Source organism: Oncorhynchus mykiss, chromosome 30 (genome assembly GCF_013265735.2).
Source record: "Oncorhynchus mykiss isolate Arlee chromosome 30, USDA_OmykA_1.1, whole genome shotgun sequence".
NCBI lineage: Eukaryota > Metazoa > Chordata > Actinopteri > Salmoniformes > Salmonidae > Oncorhynchus > Oncorhynchus mykiss.
Window position 1 is genome coordinate 23,237,036 of NC_050570.1, and position 20,724 is coordinate 23,257,759.

A 20,724-nucleotide genomic window follows, 5' to 3' on the forward strand; every position below is an offset into this window, starting at 1 on the left:
TAGTGTGTCCCCATCTTGTAGTACAGTGTGTCCCCATCTTGTAGTACAGTGTGTCCCCATCTTGTAGTATAGTGTGTCCCCATCTTGTAACATAATGGGTCCCCATCTTGTAACAAAGTGTGTCCCCATCTTGTAGTATAGTGTGTCCCCATCTTGTAGTATAGTGTGTCCCCATCTTGTAACATAGTGTGTCCCCATCTTGTAACATCGTGTGTCCCCATCCTGTAACATCGTGTGTCCCCATCCTGTAACATAGTGTGTCCCCATCTTGTAGTATAGTGTGTCCATCTTGTAACATAGTGTTTCCCACTTGTAACATAGTGTGTCCACATCCTGTAACATAGTGTGTCCCCATCTTGTAGTATAGTGTGTCCCCATCTTGTAGTATAGTGTGTCCTCATCTTGTAGTATAGCGTGTCCTCATCTTGTAGTATAGCGTGTCCTCATCTTGTAACATAGTGTGTCCTCACGCTATGCTACACCATGTGCATGTACATGCATTTCCACCAGACAGACTGGGAGTCCTGTAAGTTCTGTGAGGCAGACCATCCATATAGGAAATCAATATTGTGAGCTTTGATTAAATAACATTACTTTATGACTCATCTCTTGTAACCCAATTGGCTTGTCCAGATGTATGTATGTAACCCATACCATTCCTAATACTTGGTAATTCTTCTAAAAACATAATGCTAAAAACATAATGTCTTGTGAAAATGAGGGAGCCTAAGTACTGCAGTAAATTTCTCTCATGGGAATGATATAATAATTTTGATGCCAGTAATGCTGTCTCTATGACGATGTATAGGCTCATCCCTGCAGATACTAGGAAGCCTGCTGGTAGCCATGGTGATATGAACTCATTATGAAGGTCTCTACGACTGTCTGGGGCTCCATAATACAGCTCCACTTACAGTAGCCTGTACCTAGATCAAACTAACTAAATCAAGTAACCAGTAACACAAACTAGAATCAAATCTAGTTTAAACCTGGGGCTCTTATGCATTACAAGATAAATTCCCCTGTCCTTTTGCAAAACCCTAATTCCAAGGCATAGCACTACGTAAGAAAACTGCACACAGTGAAACTTTCTCAGCCTCAATCCCTCTCGTCCTTTAATGTTGGCTGTGTTGCAGAAGCAGCCCCTGGTGAGACTACACAGTGTTAGTACTGTTAGTTAGCAGTCTGTTCGAGTCCTGAGGGCGACAGAGAGGAAGGGGAACAGGCAGCAGGGGTACACACAACTTACTCTGATGACATCAGGGAAGACATGGCCCCTACTTCCTTTGCTTTCTGGAGAGCATGTTTCTGATTGAAAGCAGCCTCTTCGTCCTCTTCATCCTAAATATAAGATTGCATTGAACATTTTAGAAAATCACTGATGTTGTTGAGAGCAGCTATCATCTTCAATTGTGAGAAGACTAGTACATTCTTGAAAGGAGGTTTGACCTTGGTTAGTTCCTGGGCGTTGGCCAGATTGTCCACAGCGATGGCCAAGAAAACATTCAACAGCGTGTCTGGTCACAGTCATGTCAAGGACCTAAAACGATCAAATAATCTACAGAATCCACACATCTTACATACGCAGTAGGCAAAGTGGTTTTCTGGCTGAGAAAGGATACAGTTACCAAAGAGTGTGAGTACAATGAAGTATATGGAGGACCACATTCCTGACTTCACTCCTCCCTGGGAGCGGATCCCATTGTACATCACCTCATTCCAGTCTTCTCCCGTCAGAATCTAGATAAGACGTACCACACACCCCAACATTCAGACAGGATACACATGTAGATTTGTAGGTTCCTGACAATGTAAGATTTCCACATGCAAAACTTTGATTCCGGTCAATCATACGGATCGCTTCCTAAATCAAAAACACAAAAATCAAAACAATTGAGTTGGGCCAGACCTGAAATACAGTCATGATGGCGGCAGGAAAAGTATCAAAGTTTGTAGGAGTGTAGTCTTCAAAGATGAACCTGCATTGAAAGAGGAAGACCGAGAGGACATTGAGTTGAGCCAAGATTTTAAATGATTATTTCTTCCCAGACAGAGAAACCAATTGTTGAATTTTCCTTTTCTGGGTAATAGAAGGGAAAGTTTTTCCAAGGTCTGTTTAGTTTTCTGTATTCCAGTGGCCAGGCAATGTCTGTCTTTATGCACTGCATTCATTGAAGTGACAGTTTCCCCAGAAACGGTCCTTTACCCGTGGGAACATAGTGGCACAACAACTAAGACAGGATGTGTGACAGAATCTGCTAGGGCAAGACTGAGTCCTGTCAGGTTGTTTCTAAATGTGCAACAGGGGATGAAAATGTACACTGTAATATTACATTTATCACAAGAAGCATGACGGCATGATGACACAAACCAAACAATCAATTGTACTACATTCACTTTGATTACACTGACTGCCAGTGTCCATCATAGTTTGTGATTAGACTAGACCTGATAGACATGGAATGGTAGTTTGTCCTTGCCTCTACGGTACAGTACCTCAAATCAAATTTTATTAGTCACATACACATATTTAGCAGATATTATTGCGGGTGTAGCGAAATGATTGTACCTGCCACCAAAGAGCTGCATGCCCAGCAGAGCAAAGACCAGGATGAAGAGGAAGAGGAGGAAAATGAGGCTGATGATTGATTTCATAGAATTCATCAGGGATACCACCAGGTTCCTCAGCGACGCCCAGTACCTGTCAATCGCAACCAACCAGAGGCGGGATTAGTTCCATTTTAATTCAGCCAAAATAAGAGACAATCAATTAATTAAAAATGTATCAATTTTGTTATTGTGAGAGTTAATTGATTTGCCACCAGCCTTGCAATGGACATATCTGCATATCTTACCCCTATCAACGTCACACCTATTGTAACGCTCATCAAAATGGGTAGACCAAGGTGCAGCGTGATTTGGGTTCATCATAATTTATTTAAATGTGAACCAGCAACAAAACAATAAAGAGACACAAACAAACGTACAGCCTTGAAGGGCTCAAAAGCAACCGCACAAAAACAAGATCCCACAAACAACAGGTGGGAAAAGGCTGCCTAAATATGATCCCCAATCAGAGACAACGATAGACAGCTGCCTCTGATTGGGAACCATACCAGGCCAATATAGAAATACAAAAACTAGACTATACATAGAAATAATAAACTAGAACACCCCCCAGTCAGGCCCTGACCTACTCCACCATAGAAAATAAAGGCTTTCTATGGTCAGGACGTGACACCTATTTAACACCCAGCAACCTAAATCTAGGACATTGATACCTAGGTGCCAGTGCTTGCTAGCAGGTTGACGTTCATTGTCATGAATCTTGCCCTGGAGGCAGAACTGAGCGATTTCCGCTAGATGGGCCAGTTGCAATGTTGAAATTGGCTATTATCGTAAAGAATAATTAAAACAAAAATTACCCTTCATTTAATGTTAGGGTTAGGCATCCAGCAAGTTACCTTTTTGCAGAGCTGCCTCCAAGGCAAAATTCAAGACAATAAATGCCAACCTGCTGCTTGCTATGCGTTGCCTCATTGCATGCTGCAGGAATAATGTTATAAAGTAATAGGCAGGAGTAGTGAGGAGTCCTTGGACTAACTTGGTGATCTTGAATATCCTCAGCAGACGGAGCGCACGCAGCACACTGATGCCAAAGGACATGCCAGGCCTGAAGAATCCCCACATCACCTCAAAGATGCTTCCCACTATCACCTGTTAACAGACCCAGTAACAATATCCCTGACAGCTGAAACACACCAACAGCAGCCTTCAACATACAGTAAAAAGAGAGACAAAGATAAAGGACGTCTGTTTGCGCGTGAGTGCAGAGGTGACAGTTTTATATACTTGGTATACAGTGTCAGAAGTTGCTTTTTTCATAGCATGTTAGGATAATTTACGCTGCAGATCAGGAGAATTAGGTTAAGGTTAGGAAAAGGGTTAGGGTTAGTTAAAATAAAAAAATTATCCAGATGGGAATCAAACAAGCAACTTTTGACGTCACTTTGAGATAAGCTGTCTCCCGTCTAGCCATGACCAGAGGTGACAGAAACAGAGACATTAACTGCACTTCATTAACTAAATTATGCCCATCAGTGTTAATTTAATTAAGAAGTCTTTAAGTCACTGTCCAATGTTTTAAAAATCATTTCCTCTCACTCCCTCATAATGGGTGCAATGTTACAATCTATGTCCCTGTCTTTCCCTCTGGCATGTTCTCTCCATGTTGGTTAGGGATGAAGGAGAAAAATAAAAACTCACCCCGCAGTCGAAGCGATTGAAGGCGGAGTGGAAGTAGAGTCTGGGTCCCAGGCTGTACATCTTTAAACACATTTCAGTGAGAAACAGACCCAGAAAGAGGAACTCTGCATAGTCTGAAATACGAACAACAACAACCCTCATGAACACAGTAAGAAACAAACATCTCAAAGATTAACTTCACCAGACATGATTTATTTTGGATGGAGATGATGGTACGTGTGTGTGTGTGTGTGTGTGTGTGTGTGTGTGTGTGTGTGTGTGTGTGTGTGTGTGTGTGTGTGTGTGTGTGTGTGTGTGTGTGTGTGTGTGTGTGACTTACAGAGGAACACAGACAGCCAGTGGGGTTGGTTGTGATGGACGATGGCAACACAGAGTGTGTTGAGGGCCACCAGGCCCAGTACGGTCCAGTAGAAGATGTGTGTCTTCACCATGCGGCGGAGAGAGATCCGCAGCAGACGCTCCTTACGCTTCAAATAAGCGGTGGGTCCTCTCTTAGCACTCCTGATGCTGGCTCTGGTCATCGGGATCCCTAGAGGGGAGAGTCCAGTCAGGATCATAACTAAAATCACCCTAGTAGTAGAATGACAAATTCACATTTTCTTCTAGATCTTTTCTCTTTGAAACTTTTCACCTGCACAACAGAAACACTTTGTCCAGGCCTTCTCATCTATTTAGCTTAGCCACTGACTGTAACACGTAATGACGCCTGGAAATGATGAGCTGCCATTTCCAGTTTATTCCCAATACGCCAATGGCAATCTCCTCCTCTGTAATGAGTCTAATATGGAGGGGGTGCCTGCTGGCAGATCGTTCAACCATTCAGGATGTCAGTTACGAACCATTGTTCTTTTCAGTGGCTATGTACATACAGTACCAGTCAAAAGTTTGGACACACCTACAGTACTCATTAAAGGGTTGTTCTGTATTTGTACTATTTTCTACATTGTAGAATAATAGTGAGTACATCAAAACTATGAAATAACACATATGGAATCATGTAGTAACCAAAAAAGTGTTAAACAAATCTAAATATATTTTATCTTTGAGATTAAAATAGCCACCCTATGCTTCATTGACAGATTTGCACACTCTTGGCATTCTCTCAACCAGCTTCAACTGGAATGCTTTTCCAAGTCTTGAAGGATTTCCCATATATCCTGAGCACTTGTTGGCTGCTTTTCCTTCACTCTGCAGTTCCAACTCATCCCAAACAATCTCAATTGGGTTAAGGTTGTGGTATTGTGGAGGTCAAGTAATCTGATGCAGCACTCCATCACTCTCCTTCTTGGTCAAATAGCCCTTACACAGCCTGAAGGTGTGTTGGGCGATTGTCCTGTTGAAAAACAAATTATAGTCCCAATAAGCACAAACCAGATGGGATGGCGTATCACTGCAGAATTCTGTGGTAGCTATGCTGGTTAAGTGTGCCTTGAATTCTAAATAAATCACAGACAGTGTCACCAGCAAAGCACACCCACACCATCACACCTCCTTCTCCATGCTTCACAGTGGGAACCACACATATGGAAAGCATCTGTTCACCTGCTCTGCGTCTCACAAAGACAAGGCGGTTGGAACAAAAAAATCTCACATTTGGACTCATCAGACTAAAGGACAGATTTCCGCCGGTCTAATGTCCATTGCTCGTGCTTCTCGGCCCAAGCAAGTCTCTTCTTCTTATTGGTGTCCTTTAGTAGTGGTTTCTTTTCAGCAATTGGACCATGAAGGCCTGATTCATGCAGTCTTCTCTGAACAGTTGATGTTGAGATGTGTCTGTTACTTGTACTCTGTGAAGCATTTATTTGGGCTGCAATTTCTGAGGCTGGTAGCTCTAATTAATTTATCCTCTGCAGCAGAGGTACCTCTGGGTCATCCTTTCCTCTGGCGGTCCTCATGAGAGCCAGTTTCATCAAATCAAATTTTATTTGTCACATTCACCAAATACAACAGCTGTAGAAGTTACAGTGAAATGCTTACTTACAGGCCCTTAACCAACAATGCTTTAAGAAGTTTTAAGAAGTGTTAAGTAAAAAAAATGGACAATAAATGTAACAAATAATTAAACGGCAGCATTAAAAAAACAATAGCGGGGCTATAAACAGGGGGTACCGGTACAGAGTCAATGTGCGGGGGCACCGGTTAGTGAGGTAATTGAGGTAATATGTACATGCAGGTAGAGTTAAAGTGACTATGCATATATAATAAACAGAGAGTAGCAGCAGTGTAAAAGAGGGGTCTGGGTAGCCCTTTGATTAGCTGTTCAGCAGTCTTATGGCTTGGGGGTAGAAGCTGTTAAGAAGCCTTTTGGACCTCGACTTGGCAATGTGGTACCGCTTGCCGTGCGGAAGCAGAGAGAAAAGTCTATAACTAGGGTGGCTGGAGTCTGACAATTTTCAGGGCCTTCCTCAGACACCGCCTGGTATAGAGGTCCTGGATGGCAGGAAGCTTGGCCCCTGTGATGTACTGGGCCATACACACTACCCTCTGTAGTGTCTTGCGGTCAGAGGCCGAACAGTTGCCATACCAGGCAGTGATGCAACCAGTCAGGATTCTCTCAACGGTGCAGCTGTAGAACCTTTTGAGGATCTGAGGACCCATGTCAAATCTTTTCAGTCTCCTGAGGGGGAATAGGTGTTGTCATGCCCTCTTCACGACTGTCTTAGTGTGTTTTGACCATGATAGTTTGTTGGTGATGTGGACACTAAGGAACTTGAAGCTCTAAACCTGCTCCACTGCAGCCCCATCGATGAGAATGGGGGCGTGCTCGTTCCTCCTTTCCCTGTAGCCAACAATCCTCTCCTTTGCCTTGATCATGTTGAGGGAGAGGTTGTTGTTCTGGCACCACACGGCCAGGTGTCTGACCTCCTCCCTATAGGCTGTCTCATCGTTGTCGGTGATCAGGCCTACCACTGTTGTGTCAGCGGCAACTTGATGATGGTGTTGGAGCCGTGCCTGGCCATGCAGTCATGAGTGAACAGAGACTACAGGAGGGGACTGAGCACGCACCCCTGAGGGGCCCCCGTGTTGAGGATCAGCGGGGCGGATGCGTTGTTACCTACCCCTACCACCTAGGGGCGGCCCGTCAGGAAGTCCAGGATCAAGTTGCAGAGGGAGAAGTTTAGTCCCAGGGTTCTTAGCTTAGTGATGCGCTTTAAGGGCACTATGGTGTTGAACGCTGAGCTGTGGTCAATGAACAACATTGTCCAGGTGGGAAAGGGCAGTGTTGAGTGCAATAGAGATAGCATCATCTGTGGATCTGTTGGGGTGGTATGCAAATTGGAGTGGGTCTAGGGTTTCTGGGATAATGGTGTTGATGTGAGTCATGACCAGCCTTTCAAAGCCCTTCATGGCTACAGACGTGAGTGCTACGGGTCGGTAGTCATTTAGTCAGGTTGCCTTAATATTCTTGGGCACAGGGACTATGGTGGTCTGCTTGAAACATGTTGGTATTACAGACTCAGTCAGGGACAGGTTGAAAATGTCAGTGAAGACACTTGCCAGTTGGTCAGTGCATGCTCGGAGTACACGTCCTGGTAATCCGTCTGGCTCTGCGGTCTTGTGAATGTTGACCTGTTTAAAGGTCTTACTCACATCAGCTACAGAGAGCGTGATCGCACAGTTGTCCGGAACAGCTGATGCTCTCATGCATGTTTCAGTGTTACTTGCCTCGAAGCGAGCATAGAAGTAATTTAGCTCGTCTGTCTGTCACTAGGCAGCTCACGGCTGTGCTTCCCTTTGTAGTTTTAATAGTTTGCAAGCCCTGCCACATCCGATGAGCGTCGGAGCCAGTGTAGCATGATTCAATCTTAGTCCTATATTGAACTTTTGCCTGTTTGACGGTTCGTCGGAGGGCATAGCGGGATTTCTAATAAGCTTCCGGGTTAGAGTCCCACTCCTTGAAAGCGGCAGCTCTATCCTTTAGCTCAGTGCGGATGTTGCTTGTAATCCATGGCTTCTGGTTGGTTCATCATAGCGCATGATGGTTTTTGCGACTGCACTTGAAGAAACTTTCAAAGTTCTTGACATGTACCTGATTGACTGACATTCATGTCTTGAAGTAATGATGGTTTGCATATTTTAGCTGTTTTTGCCATAATATGGACTTGGTCTTTTACCAAAGAGAGCGATCTTCTGTATACCACCCCTTCCTTGTTACAACACAACTGATTGGCTCAAACGCATTAAGAAGGAATGAAATTCCACAAAACAACTTTTAACAAGGGACACCTGTTAATTGAAATGCATTACAGGTGACTACCTCATGAAGCTGGTTGAGAGAATGCCAAGAGTGTGCAAAGCTGTCATCAAGGCAAAGGGTGGCTACTTTGAAGATTCTCAAATATAAAGTATATTTTGATTTGTTTAACACTTTTTTGGTTACTACATGATTCCATATGTGTTATTTCATAGTTTTGATGTCTTCACTATTATTGTACAATATAGAAAATAGTGCAAATAAAGAAAAACCCTTGAATGACTAGGTGTGTCATAACTTTTGCCTGTCACTGTGTACACACACACACTCACTCACTCACTCACTCACTCACTCACTCACTCACTCACCCACAGAAGATATGTCACCATACTGCTGGTCCAGTCCTCTCCTCTCCTCTCTCCTCTTGATTGTGGCCCTCTTCAGCACTGCAGCCAAAGGTGTCACATTGTCAGCCCACAGAAAGCACACCCAAAACACAACATTTATGACACTCCAGCACAGAGAACGTGTCAGGACACACACAAGTAGATATATAAGATCATGAGGGTATTACTAACGAGGTGAGAAGAAAATGGAGAAAATAATAAACACATTTACATGCCACTGTGTTTGGTGCTTTGGGTATTGTAAAACAAGAGCAAAACAGATGCCTTTAGTAAACATGGGTAAGAGCATACATCAACATGATGTTAATAAGATATGCAGAACGATGAACCCGACTAAACTACAACTAATTGTTGTTGTTGTTGGTTCTATTCTCTCGGCTATAGCTCACACTCACAGTAAGTTTATATGGAGATCACTGGTGCAATGTCTAGTTTTAGCCATATCATACTAAAGAGTGGTTTTGAAGCACACATATACAGTGCCTTGCGAAAGTATTCGGCCCCCTTGAACTTTGCGACCTTTTGCCACATTTCAGGCTTCAAACATAAAGATATAAAACTGTATTTTTTTGTGAAGAATCAACAACAAGTGGGACACAATCATGAAGTGGAACTACATTTATTGGATATTTCAAACTTTTTTAACAAATCAAAAACTGAAAAATTGGGCGTGCAAAATTATTCAGCCCCTTTACTTTCAGTGCAGCAAACTCTCTCCAGAAGTTCAGTGAGGATCTCTGAATGATCCAATGTTGACCTAAATGACTAATGATGATAAATACAATCCACCTGTGTGTAATCAAGTCTCCGTATAAATGCACCTGCACTGTGATAGTCTCAGAGGTCCGTTAAAAGCGCAGAGAGCATCATGAAGAACAAGGAACACACCAGGCAGGTCCGAGATACTGTTGTGAAGAAGTTTAAAGCCGGATTTGGATACAAAAAGATTTCCCAAGCTTTAAACATTCCAAGGAGCACTGTGCAAGCGATAATATTGAAATGGAAGGAGTATCAGACCACTGCAAATCTACCAAGACCTGGCCGTCCCTCTAAACTTTCAGCTCATACAAGGAGAAGACTGATCAGAGATGCAGCCAAGAGGCCCATGATCACTCTGGATGAACTGCAGAGATCTACAGCTGAGGTGGGAGACTCTGTCCATAGGACAACAAACAGTCGTATATTGCACAAATCTGGCCTTTATGGAAGAGTGGCAAGAAGAAAGCCATTTCTTAAAGATATCCATAAAAAGTGTTGTTTAAAGTTTGCCACAAGCCACCTGGGAGACACACCAAACATGTGGAAGAAGGTGCTCTGGTCAGATGAAACCAAAATTGAACTTTTTGGCAGCAATGCAAAACGTTATGTTTGGCGTAAAAGCAACACAGCTGAACACACCATCCCCACTGTCAAACATGGTGGTGGCAGCATCATGGTTTGGGCCTGCTTTTCTTCAGCAGGGACAGGGAAGATGGTTAAAATTGATGGGAAGATGGATGGAGCCAAATACAGGACCATTCTGGAAGAAAACCTGATGGAGTCTGCAAAAGACCTGAGACTGGGACGGAGATTTGTCTTCCAACAAGACAATGATCCAAAACATAAAGCAAAATCTACAATGGAATGGTTCAAAAATAAACATATCCAGGTGTTAGAATGGCCAAGTCAAAGTCCAGACCTGAATCCAATCGAGAATCTGTGGAAAGAACTGAAAACTGCTGCTCACAAATGCTCTCCATCCAACCTCACTGAGCTTGAGCTGTTTTGCAAGGAGGAATGGGAAAACATTTCAGTCTCTCGATGTGCAAAACTGATAGACATACCCCAAGCGACTTACAGCTGTAATCGCAGCAAAAGGTGGCACTACAAAGTATTAACTTAAGGGGGCTGAATCATTTTGCACGCCCAATTTTTCAGTTTTTGATTTGTTAAAAAAGTTTGAAATATCCAATAAATGTAGTTCCACTTCATGATTGTGTCCCACTTGTTGTTGATTCTTCACAAAAAAATACAGTTTTATATCTTTATGTTTGAAGCCTGAAATGTGGCAAAAGGTCGCAAAGTTCAAGGGGGCCGAATACTTTCGCAAGGCACTGTAATTCTATATGTCCCTATCAGGGTGAGATGAGCTGTTCCTCCATCCTCTCCTACACCCCCACCACCTTTTGGTATTGATCTAATTGATTTATTCATATTCACCTTGACTTTCCCCCTTTTAATAAGCCACTGAACCAATATTCATAGGAGTGTTTGCATGAGGCACACACTGGCTGCATCCGGTCATTGCATTTCAGTTGCTAAGGCAACATCGGCACACTCCTTAATCTAGAGTAGATAAATGCATCTTCTGCATTTACAGCTACTTTTTGTTTTCTGGTGCCAAGTTTTATTTTTGGAGGTCAGAATGTCTCGTGGTTCATTAGGAAGTGGGTTTGTGGAACAATAGCTAGGACTATTTTAGCATTCATGTCAGATTCAGTTGTTGCAAAGGAACAAAAGATGGCAAGGAATTGTAGAATAGAAGTTGTTCCTCACCATGGTTACCGCTTGTATTCCATTCAGACAGCCTCGTGGGAGCTGTCAATCAACATTTAATAAAAACTATTTGTTTGTTGGGGGGGGGGGGGGATCATGCTTCACTTGATATGGTCATAGCTTTGTGTACTGTAAGTGTCTGGTAGGTTTAAAAGTCCATATTGGTAGTGATGTACCAGAGGTGATTGCTTTTGGGGGTACAGCATGCACAGTCCTCAATAGTCCTAAGTAAAGTTGTTTTTGAAGTGCACCACACCAGAAGCAACAACAACGGTATTTTAGGAATAGCTGTTCTTATGAAGATTTGCATCTAAATATGTCTTTGGTATACATACAGTATATATCATGATTATACACAAGCCCAGAGACATATACATACAGGATAACACACACGTTTAGAGTCTTGGGAGACAAAACTTCTCAAAATAGTTACACTCTTATGAGAAAGTAAATGACTGTCACAGTCAACCAAACAGATAGTACTGTACGTTCCCAACACTCAATGACACACAATTGATACATTTAATACTTCAGGAGAGTCTGACAACGCCTATTCTTTCTCCCTAGCGCTTACCTACGTAATACAATGTTATTTATGCATCACACACAGTATGATATTAATAAATGAACAATTCTTACAAAATGAAATGTTTTCTAAGAATTATGTATTTCAATGTAGGCCTATGTTATAGTTACGTTTACAACATGTGGTTGACAGTCTTAGAGGACAAGAAGATGATAATGAATCCATTCAGATATTCATGGCTTTAAAACAGAATCCCATAAATCCTGTACAGACAGATTAACTGTAAACTATGTAGTGATGTAAAGACAATATAACCAATCGGGACATCTTTCCAGTCTTACCATCAAGAGCAGACGGTCCTGAATTCTTATTATCCTCTGCAAGCATCACCTCCTCTGCAAAGCAGACCCAACATAGAAGTCTGATTCATACAGTAGAAACTTAAATATCAAGGAGATTGTGTTTCAGAGGTAACCTTTCAAAAGCAGGACGTGAATTAGATCTATAGTGTGGTACAGATAGTGGTTTCAGTACCTGCTTTGTCAATCCAGGCCCGGTAGCCATTGAGTTCCCTCTCAATCTGCTGTTGCCTCCGCAGCTTCATGAACGCCCTGCGGTTCTCAACCCGCTCCCTCTCTTTGGCAAACTCTCTGCAGGCCAAAATCAACAGGAGATAATGACTATTCTTAGACATGTTGTTCAGCGCTGACCTGACCTCCCTCATCATTCAGACACCAGGGGAGAGAAGGGGGGGTACTCAACCCTTGTCTCCTTTACATGCAGTTAATTAGAGTAGATTGTGAGTCAACCTTTTATATAAAACTAATTAACTTGTGCAGACGGTGACAGTGTGTATTAAAGCTGTCAGCCACCCCAGCACAATGTGATGCTGTAACGTCGACTCACCCTGAGAGCACTCCCAATACCAGGTTCAACACGAAGAAGGAGCCAATGATTATCAGAGGGATGAAGTACATGCAGTTCCAAGTGGGGCCTAAAGCATCATTGGTCTGTGGAGATATAAAACAAAGAGCTGACAATGAAGCGCACTGTATTATTATACTGTATATACAAAGTATTCACACCCCTTGACTTTTTCCACATTATGTTGTGTTACAGCCTGAATTTAAAATGGATTCAATTTATAGTTTTTTCACTGGCCTTCACGCAATACCTCATAATTTCAAAGTGGAATTATGTTTTTTTTAGTTTTTTTTTTACAAATCAATTAAAAATTATAATTTGAAAAGTCACATAATAAATTGTATGGATTAACTCTGTATCAATAATAGTGTTTAAAAATCATGTTTAAATGACTACCTCATCTCTGTACTCCACACAAACAATTACAGTGCATTTGGAAAGTATTCAGACCCCTTAACTTTTTCTACATTTTGTTACGTTACTCGTTACATTTTGAATGCTTAGCAGGACAGGAAAATTGTCTAATTTACACACTTATCAAGAGAAAATCCCTGGTCATCCCTACTGCCTCTGATCTGGCAGACTCACTAAACACAAATGCTTTGTTTGTGAAATTTGTCTGAGTATTGAACTATGCCCCTGGCTATCCGTAAATTTAAAAAACAAGAAAATCGTGTTATCTGGTTTTCTTCATAAAATAAATTGTAAATTATTTATACTTTTACTTTTGATACTTAAGTACATTTAAAACCAAATACTTTTAGACTTTTACTCAAGTAGTATTTTACTGGGTGACTTTCACTTTTACTTGAGTCATTTTCTTTTAAGGTATCTTTACTTGGCTGGGCCACTCAAGGACATTCAGAAACTTGTCCCGAAGCCACTCCTGCGTTGTCTTGGCTGTGTGCTTAGGGTCGTTGTCCTGTTGGATAGTGAACCTTTGCCCCCAGCCTGAGGTCATGAGCGCTCTGGAGCAGTTTTTCATCAAGGATCTCCCTGTACTTTGCTCCATTCATCTTTCCCCTTGATCCTTACTTGTCTCCTAGTCCCTGCCGCTAAAAAACATCCCCACAGCATGTTGCTGCCACAACCATGCTTCACCGTAGGGATCGTACCAGGTTTCCTCCAGACGTGATGCTTGGCATTCAGGCCAAAGAGTTCAATCTTGGTTTTATCAGACCAGAAAATCTTGTTTCTCATGGTCTGAAAGCCCGTAGGTGCCTTTTGGAAAACTCTAAGCGGGCTGTCATGTGCCTTTTACTGAGGAGTGGCTTCTGTCTGGCCACTCTACCACAAAGGCCTGATTGGTGGAGAGCTGCGGAGATGGGTGTCTTTCTGAAAGGTTCTCCCAATCCACATAGGAACTCTGGAGCTCTGTCAGAGTGACCATTGGGTTCTTGGTCACCTCCCTGACCAAGGCTCTTCTCTCCCAATTGCTCAGTTTGGGCAGGCGGCCAGCTCTTGGTTCCAAAAGTCTTCCATTTAAGAATGATGGAGGCCACTGTGTTCTTGGGGACCTTCAATGCTGCAGACATTTTTTGCTACCCTTCCCCAGATCTGTAACTCGACACAATCCTCTCTCGGAGTTCTACGAACATGGCTTGGTCTTTGCTCTGTCATGCACTGTCAACTGTGGGACCTTATATAGACAGGTGTGTGCCTTTCCAAATCATGTCCAATCAATTGAATTTACCACAGGTGGACTCCAATTAAGTTATAGAAACAGCTCAAGGATGATCAATGGAAACAGGATGCAGCTGAGCTCAATTTCGAGTCATTGCAAACGGTCTGAATACTTACGTAAATAAGGTATGTCTGTTTGTTTTTTTAACACATTAGCAAACATTTCCAAAAACCTGTTTTAACTTTGTCGTTATGGGGTACTGTGTGTAGATTGATGAGGAAATAAATATATTTAATCAATTTTAGAAAAAGGGTTTAACGTAACAAAATGTAGAAAAAGTCAAGGGGTCTGAATACTTTCCGAATGCACTGTATCTTTAAGGTCCCACAGTCGAGCAGTGAATGACAAACACAGATTCTACCACAAAGGCCAGGGAGGTATTCCAATGCCTCACAAAGAAGGGCACCTATTGGTAGATGGGTAAAAAAAGACATTGAATATCCCTTTGAGCATGGTGAAGTTATTAATTACACTTTGGATAGTGCATCATACACACCCAGTCACTACAAAGACAGGCGTCCTTGTTAACTCAGTTGCTGGACAGGAAGGAAACCACTCAGGGATTTCACCAGGCCAATAGTGACTTCAAAACAGTTACAGAGTTTAATAGCTGTGATAGGAGAAAACTGAGGATGGATCAACAACATTGTAGTTACTTCACAATAATAACCTAATTGACAGAGTGAAAAGAACGAAGCTTGTACAGAATCCATATAATCCAAAAAATCCATTCTGTTTGTGATAAGGCACTAAAGTAAAACTGCAAAAAATGTGGCAAAGAAATGTACTTTATGTACTGAATACAAAGCGTTATGTTTGGTGGAAATACAACACATCACTGAGTACCACACTTCATATTTTCAAGCATGGTGCTGGCTGCATCATGTTATAGGTATGTTTGTCATCGGCAAGGACTAGGGAGTTTTTTCTGATAAAAATAAATGGAATATGGCTAAGCACAGGCCAAATCCTAGAGGAAAACCTGATTCAGTCTGCTTTCCAACACAAGGCCAAATGTAATGGCCTTGAATTGGACAAATAATTTTTCTTTAATGAGTCGGATGAGAGGGATTTACTCCAGACACCCGAACAGGCCCTCATCCCCGTCGTTCGCTGGAGAAAGAGACAGAGATTTCGCGGAAGGAGATCGGGGTGCCTTGTGAGGATCAGGCGACAAGTGGCCTTTGCCATCCATATTGTTAGCCAACATACAATCCCTGGAAAAGAAATGGAATGAACTAAAAGCACATATATTCTACCAACGGAACATTAAAAACTGTAATCTTATGTTTCACTGAGTCGTGGCTGAATGACGACATTAATAACATACAGCTGGCGGGTTATACACTCTATCGGCAGGATTGAACAGCAGCATCTGGTAAGACAAGGGGTGGCGGTGTATGGATATTTGTAAACAACAACTGGTGCACGATATCTAAGGAAGTCTCAAGGTTTTTCTCACCTGAGGTAGAGTACTTCATGATAAGCTGTAGACCACACTATCTACCTAGAGAGTTTTCATCTGTATTTTTGTAACTGTCTACACGCTTCTGTTAGCAATTTATGATATTCTTAATTACACAAACTCCAAAGCAAATCAGGGGGAGAAAAATAAGTTAATTTGAAGGACAAATCAAGATATGCAGAGAGGTACAGTTGAAATCAGAAGTTTACATACACTTAGGTTGGAGTCATTAAAACTAGTTTTTCAACCACAAATTTCTTGTTAACAAACTATAGTTTTGGCAAGTCGGTTAGGACGGTTAGGCATGACACAAGTAATTTTTCAAAGAATTGTTTACAGACAGATTATTTCACTGTATCACAATTCCAGTGGGTCAGAAGTTTACATACACTAAGTTGACTGTGCCTTCAAACAGCTTGGAAAATTCCAGAAAATGATGTCATGGCATTAGAAGCTTCTGATAGGCTAATTGACATCATTTGAGTCAATTGGAGGTGTACCTGTGGAAGTATTTCAAGGTCTACCTTCAAACTCTGTGCCTCTTTGCTTGACATCATGAGAAAATCAAAAGAAATCAGCCAAGACCTCAGAAAAATATTGTAGACCTCCACAAGTCTGGTTCATCCTTGGGAGCAATTTCCAAACGCCTGAAGATACCACGTTCATCTGTAGAAACAATAGTACGCAAGTATAAACACCACGGGACCACGTAGCCATCATACCGCTCAGGAAGGAGATGCGTCTCCCAAGAGATGAGCGTTCTTTGGTGCAAAAAGTGCAAATCAATCCCAGAACAATAGCAAAGGACCTTGTGAAGATGCTGGAGGAAACAGATACAAAAGTATCTATATCCACAGTGAAACGAGTCCTATATCGACATGAAAGGCTGCTCAGCAAGGAAGAAGACACTACTCCAAAACCACCATAAAAAGCCAGACAATCGGTTGCAGCTGCACATGGTGACAAAGATCTTACTTTTTGGAGAAATGTCCTCTGGTCTGATGAAACAAAAAATAACTGTTTGGCCATAATGACCATCGTTATGTTTGGAGGAAAAAGGGGGAGCTTGGTCGCAAATGGGTCTTCCAAATGGACAATGACCCCAAGCATACCTCCAAAGTTGTGGAAAATGGCTTAAGGACAACAAACTCAAGGTATTGGAGTGGCCATCACAAAATTGGGGCAGAAGTGAAAAAGCGTGTGCGAGCAAGGATGCCTACAAACCTGACTCAGTTACACTAGCTCTGTCAAGAGGAATGGGCCAAAATTCCCTTGTGGAGGGCTACCCGAAACGGTTGACCCAAGTTAAACAATTTAATGGCAATGCTACCAAATACCAATTGTGTGTATGTAAACTTCTGACCCACTGGGAATGTGATGAAATAAATAAAAGCTGAAATAGATCATTCTCTGCTATTATTCTGACATTTCATAGTCTTAAAATAAAGTGGTGATCCTAACTGACCTAAGACATGTAATTTTTACTAGGATTAAATGTTAGGAATTGTGAAAAACTGAGTTTAAATGTATTTGGCTAAGATGTATGTACTGTAACTTCCAACTTCAACTGTAGATGTTCAGTCTCCCCTGTCCTCAGCTTTTCTCAACCGAACAAAGGAACAGGATGCCATTTATAACCCCCCACCCTAGCCTGGGGTTGATCAATCAGAAGTCCTTGCAGTCCAACTGGCCAATTAACAAGTATCCTGCTCCCGACTCAATGTACAGAACATAGCACAAGTAGCACTGAGTTCAGGAGTGACATTCCATAGATTCTAAACAGATGTTGAACTGAAACTCAACTCCTATTTACATTTCCCTATTGACCATTAGTACTATATTTAGATATTACTACTCTCGTCCTCTCGTCCTCTCAAACTCTGTGTTGTGTATTTATCCTCAAAATATTCTTATAACACCACAGACCGATGCTTGCACTAAGACAACACTCAATGAGCTGTATACCACCATAAGCAAACAGGAAAATGCTTAAATCAGTTTCACCTCATTTCTATCAGCATGATAAATGTGCAGCCTGAGGAAAAAAAACTACAGACCACCTTTACTCAACACACAGAGATGCATACAAAGCTCTCCCTCGCCCTCCATTTGGCAAATCTGACCATAATTCTATCCTCCTGATTCCTGCTTACAAGCAAAAATTAAAGCAGGAAGCACCAGTGGTCAGATGAAGCAGATGCTAAACTACAGGACTGTTTTGCTAGCCCAGACTGGAATATGTTCCAGGATTCTTCCGATGGCACCACATCAGTCACTGGCTTCATCAATAAGTGCATCGATGACGTCATCCCCACAGTGACTGTGCGTACATACCCCAACCAGAAGCCATAGATTACAGGCAACATCCGCACTGAGCTAAAGGGTAGAGCTGCCGCTTTCAAGGAGCAGGACTCTAACCCAGAAGCGTATAAGAAATCCCGCTATGCCCTCCGACGAACCATCAAAGCGTCAATACAGGACTGAGATCGAATCGTACTACACAAGTGTCTTCACTGACATTTTCAACCTCTCCCTGTCTGAGTCTGTAATACCAACATGTTTCAAGCAGAACACCATAGTTCTTGTGCCCAAGAACACTAAGGTAACCTGCCTAAATGACTACCAACCCGTAGCACTCACGTCTGTAGCCATGAAGTGCTTTGAAAGGCTGGTCATGGCTCACATCAACACCATTATCCCAGAAACTCTAGACCCATTCCAATTTGCATACCGCCCCCAACATATCCACAGGATACAATCTCTATTGCACTCCACACTGCCCTTCGACACCTGGACAAAAGGAACATCTATATAAGCAATCTATTAATTGACAACAGCTCAGTGTTCAACACCATAGTGCCCTCAAAGCTCATCACTAAGCTAAGGACCCTGGGACTAAACACTGCCCCCTGCAACTGGATCCTGGACTTCCTGATGGGTCGCCCCCAGGTGGTAAGGGTAGGTAACAACATATCCACCACGCTAATCCTCAACACGGGGACCCTCAGGGGTGCGTGCTCAGTCCCCTCCTGTACTCCTGATCACCGACAATGATGGGACAGCCTGTAGGGAGGAGGTCAGAGACTTGGCCGTGTTGTGCCAGAACAACAACCTCTCCCTCAACATGATCGAGACAAAGAAGATGATTGTTGACTACAGGAAAAGGAGGACCGAGCACACCCCCATTCTCATCGACGGGGCTGTAGTGGAGCAGGTTGAGTCCACATCACCAACAAACTAACATGGTCCAAGCACACCAAGACAGTTATGAAGTGGGCACGACAAAACCTATTCCCTCTCAAGAGACTGAAAAGATTTGGCATGGGCCCTCAGATCCTCAAAGGGTTCTACAGCTGCACCATTTAGAGCATGGTTGCATCACTTCCTTGGTATGGCCTGCTCGGGCTCCGACCGCAAGGCACTAAAGAGGGTAGTGCGTACGGCCCAGTACACCACTGGGGCAAAGCTTCCTGCCATCCAGGACCTCTATATCAGGCGGTGTCAGAGGAAGGCCCTAAAAATTGTCAAAAACTCCAGCCACCGTAGTCATAGACTGTTCTCTCTGTTACCGCATGGCAAGCGGTACCGGAGTACCAAGTGTAGGTCCAAGAGGCTTCTAAACAGATTCTACCCCCAAGTCACAAGACTCCTGAACATCTAATCAAATGGCTACCCAGATTATTTGCATTGCCCCCCCTCCCACGCTGCTACTACTCTCTGTTATGATCTATGCATAGTCACTTTAACTCTACCTGCATGTACATTTCACCTCAATTACCTCGACTAACCGGTGCCCCCACACATTGACTCTGTATACCCCTGTATATAGACTCGCTATTGTTATTTTAATGCTGCTCATTAATTATGTGTTACTTTTATTATAAAAAAAAATGTGTAGGTATTTTCTTAAAACTGCCTTGTTGGTTAAGGGCTTGTAAGTAAACATTTCACTGTAAGGTAATACCTGTTGTATTCGGCACATAAATATACTGGAGTGGTTTATCAATACGAAATTGAATGTTCCAGAGTGACCTAGTTACAGTGTTGACTTAAATCAGCTTTGCAATATATGGCAAGACTTGAAAATGGCTGTCTAGCAATGATCAACAACTAACTTGACAGAGCTTGAAGAATAAATAAATAAATAATGTGCAAAGCTCTTAGAGACTTACCCAGAAATACTTACCCAGTAATCACTGCCAAAGGTTATTCTAACATGTATTGACTCAGGGGGTTGAATACTTACCTAATCAATATATATTAGTGTTACATTTTTCATAAATGTTTTTAAATAGTTTTTTCTTCCATTTTGACAGTACAGTATTTTGTGTAGATCATTGACATAAAATGAGAATTAAATCCATTTTAATCCCACTTTGTAACACAACAAAATGTGGAAAAAGTCAAGGGGTGTGAATACTTTCTGAAGGCTCTGTCCCAACCCAATAAATGGAGCCCCCATGTTGTTCAACACCTGAGATCCATGAGTGTAAATCAAGTTTTGGCATCATCAACATTGCAAAGGTACAAAGGTACCTTTTTGCAAAGGTACAAGTTACAGTCCTTTCTCAAGACAGGATTTAACCCTATATGGACATGCATGTCTTTGGCTCTGTTCCTTCCTACAGTCAGAGATGATTTATCCACTAATAAGAATGGGACGCCATGGGAGAGGAACCCGTGGCAGGTGTTGAGGCAGTGCAGAGCTACCTATGGAGATGT

At 42.4% G+C, this 20,724-nt stretch overlaps 1 protein-coding gene across 1 annotated transcript in view; it reads right to left on the reverse strand.

Annotated features, from left to right (window-relative positions):
• LOC110522764 (voltage-dependent R-type calcium channel subunit alpha-1E) overlaps window positions 1-20,724 on the reverse strand; it is a 96,534-nt gene that overhangs the window by 28,194 nt on the left and 47,616 nt on the right. The window contains exons 6-17 of the mRNA XM_036968771.1: window positions 12,836-12,939; window positions 12,464-12,579; window positions 12,271-12,324; window positions 8,830-8,907; window positions 4,586-4,795; window positions 4,267-4,379; window positions 3,605-3,717; window positions 2,570-2,701; window positions 1,910-1,979; window positions 1,623-1,740; window positions 1,450-1,517; window positions 1,250-1,341 (exon numbers count right to left, since the gene is read on the reverse strand). Coding sequence (XP_036824666.1) covers window positions 1,250-1,341; window positions 1,450-1,517; window positions 1,623-1,740; window positions 1,910-1,979; window positions 2,570-2,701; window positions 3,605-3,717; window positions 4,267-4,379; window positions 4,586-4,795; window positions 8,830-8,907; window positions 12,271-12,324; window positions 12,464-12,579; window positions 12,836-12,939 — 1,268 coding nt within the window. The remainder of the gene's footprint in view (window positions 1-1,249; window positions 1,342-1,449; window positions 1,518-1,622; window positions 1,741-1,909; window positions 1,980-2,569; window positions 2,702-3,604; window positions 3,718-4,266; window positions 4,380-4,585; window positions 4,796-8,829; window positions 8,908-12,270; window positions 12,325-12,463; window positions 12,580-12,835; window positions 12,940-20,724) is intronic.